The 3,249-nt window shown below is 37.6% G+C and overlaps 1 protein-coding gene across 1 annotated transcript; it reads right to left on the reverse strand.

Moving 5' to 3' along the window:
- Positions 1–2,042: 2,042 nt before the first annotated feature.
- Positions 2,043–2,926, reverse strand: LOC110683246. Its single transcript, XM_021859587.1, has 2 exons — positions 2,454–2,926; positions 2,043–2,339 (listed from the first exon to the last, which is right to left on the reverse strand). The coding sequence occupies exons 1-2, from the start codon at positions 2,660–2,662 to the stop codon at positions 2,132–2,134; spliced, it is 417 nt and encodes a 138-aa protein (XP_021715279.1). The 5' UTR covers positions 2,663–2,926; the 3' UTR covers positions 2,043–2,131.
- Positions 2,927–3,249: the final 323 nt, after the last annotated feature.

Below are 3,249 nucleotides of genomic sequence, written 5' to 3' on the forward strand. Positions count from 1 at the left end.
GGTTAAGAGTTTGGACATGTTAGCAAGGCAACCTTCCTTGAGGGTGTATGCCAATAGGCGGCTCCGCGAGTTCGTGATGAAATCGAACTCGATTCCATGGTTATCAAATCGAACTGGTGCCCTGTTTGCTTTTGCGCGCAACCAAGTTATCCAATTTTTCCTACGGGACAGACCTGAATGCGACGTTAAAACGTTTATGCAGATGCAAAAAATGCCAAATTAATCACAGGAATATTTTTTCAAGAATCTTTCAAGTCTCATCCACTCAACTTAATTAAATACCGATCACTCAAATCGATAAATAATTAAGAATCCTCCCCAGTGGAGTCGCCAAATTGTAGGCGTCGCTCGAAGTGCGCCTACGTTAAAAGCATGTGGTGAATATGCTTGGCACTCATAGGAAGTAGGAATTGACATAATACGATTAGGGACAAGGAAATTAGGGAGTCGCCAACAAGTTTTTATGGAACTTGTAAACCGTTCATGGATCATAAAAGGCAACCACGAATAAGGGACAACGATAGGCAACAACGATTGACCCGTGAAGGTTACACCCCATTCATAATCCATGAGATTACTAACTCCATATGGTTCGGAACCACGAAAGGAGGATCGGGGATGATGGTACGAAGTGAGTCATGGAGTCACATTCGCCCGTATTGGCCTCTACTCGATTCTTATAGTGAAAAACATTCCTGTGATCTCAAAGGCATACAAACAATAATTCAATTCGCTCCAAACTATTATTTAACTAAATTGGTTGAATATTAATGCACACATAATTCTAAAAATTTGGTGATCACTTGATTAAACAATAAGGTTAAAAAGGATCCTAAACCGGTTGTCCAAATTATCTTATTAGGCGTGATTTACAATTACATATTCCCTTTAACATGCAATATGGTGATCATAAAAAAATACAATAGAATAAACATTAATATTAAAACCAATTTAATCACAATTCCAACAACATAAAAATCGTTAGAAAAAATAATAATAATAATAAAAAGAGCATAATCCTTACTTCGATTTTGTTTGCTTGCAACTACAAAATAATAAACGAGTTAGTAACTTCAAGGAAATAACAAAACAATAACTAAATTAAATTAAATTAAATAAAATAAGGTTGATTTTGGGGCCAAACCCTCAAACGAGTCTACCTTTCACGCCTTGGCTTAAGGACAGAACCTCGAGTAAAATATGGACTCCTTTGAGTGCTTGAAGAAGGAATTTTGAAGTGAAAAGGGTAGGCTAGTGTTTAGGTTAATAGCATAGAAGAGAGAAAATAAGAATAATAAAATTCTGGTTGCCCCGTACATCAGAAATGAGGGGGTATTTATAGGGAAAATGTGCAGAAGGAGCACACGGAACCCTAAAATGATAAAAACCCTAAAAAAGTATCCAGTGACACGGTCAGACTGTACCGTGACACGGTCAGACTGTACCGTTAGACGGTACACTTTCCCGTGACACGATACAGTTTTGGAGTGACGCGGGAAATTTTCAGAAAACGAAATGAAAAACGGGTTAAGGGTTTACGCGGAAAGGACACGGAACATCCCGCGTCACGGAAGACCTCCCGTGTCACGGGAAGTCCCACCGTCAGACGGGAGTGGTTCCCGTGACACGGTCAAACTGTACCGTGACACGGTCACCTCCAGTCCAGTTTTCCGTCTAAATTCATTTTTAACCCTAATTTCTTTCGGCTTTTTAAGTGCCGGTTGATAATTTCGGGCTTTTTTTTACTTTTATTATTCGGGCTAAAATAAGAAAATAATAAAATAAAAAATAAATAAAATGTTTGGGCTAAAAATAAATAATAAAATAATAAAATAAAAAGGTTTGGGCTTAAAATTAATTAATAAGCTTGGGCTAAAATTAGGAAAAATTCATGGGAATAATCCCACCTTTGGGCCGTTTGTTTTTAATAATCCCACCTTTGGAATTTTTTTTAATAATCTGACCTTTACCCCCTATTCTTTTTTAATGGTCCCAACCAGTCATGTAACCTGTTATAACAGGTTACATGACACGTGGCGGCCTATGATTGGTCAAAAAAAATTTAAAAAAAATTAAATTTATTTACAGAAAAAATAATAATAAAAAAAAAATTACAAACCCACCCACCAGTTCAGCCACCACCCTTTCCAGCCGGAAACCACCATCTCCTTCCCCTACCCGACTGAAAACCGCCAAACAACCACCACAGCTCCATCCCCTTCATATGAAACCACCGCAACCCCACTCTCCCTTCACCTGAAACCACCCCCTTTTCCTCTTTCTTCTTCCCTTCTTTAACCCACCATAACTTCCAGCCAATTAACCCACCAGCCACCCACCTACGTCAAAACACAACAACACAAATCAATGTAATAAAACGATACAACAACATCAAAACAAACCCACATTTCACAAAAAAACGAATCTGAAAATCAAAATAAATGAAAAATAACCTTAGGATCTCTGACATGAGAATTCTTTCAGATCTGAAAAGCAATGGTGGAGCGAAGCTGAGAGATGGTGGCAACATCGTCGAGATTGTAGATATCCATGACAGTAGGAAGTGCTCGGCAGGCCAATTTGAAGAAGTCAAAAACTCTTTTACGAGCTTCTTCGAGATTCGCTGAGTTTGGGGTATCTTTGCTCTCCAAATCGCCGCCATTTTTGGAGCTTGAAAACAACAATGTCGGAGGAGAGAGAAAGAGAGAGAAGAAGAAGAAATGGCTTGAGGAGGTTTCGAGTTACGGCGATCAAACCCCTGCAAAGACCGTCTGGTGGGCTGGTGGTGGGATGGGGGAAAGGGGAGCTGCGTGAACGGGAGGAGAGGGAATGGTGGCAGCCTGGCATTGGTGGTGGGGATTATTTTTTTTCTGTTTTTTTTTCATTTTTTTTTTAAAAATTATCAAAATTTAAAAATAAAAAAAAATTGTTTTTCTTTTTTTAATTTTGTTTTTTAATTTAAAATTTAACAAATTGCATAGTGACACGTGTATTTAAAACAAATAAAAAACAAAATTTGACCGGTTTAACCGGTTTCTAGTCAAATGGGACCATTAAAAAAGAATAGGGGGTAAAGGTCGGATTATTAAAAAATAATCCAAAGGTGGGATTATTAAAAACGAACGGCGCAAAGGTGGGATTATTCCAATGAATTTTTCCCTAAAATTAAAACTATGCTTTTACCAAACATCAAGACTAATCCATAGACCTTTCAAAAATATGAATTTAATAAAATACGATTTTTTAAGC

The sequence above is a fragment of the Chenopodium quinoa genome, unplaced genomic scaffold (genome assembly GCF_001683475.1).
Source record: "Chenopodium quinoa cultivar QQ74 unplaced genomic scaffold, ASM168347v1, whole genome shotgun sequence".
In the NCBI taxonomy this organism is placed as follows: Eukaryota; Viridiplantae; Streptophyta; class Magnoliopsida; order Caryophyllales; family Amaranthaceae; genus Chenopodium; species Chenopodium quinoa.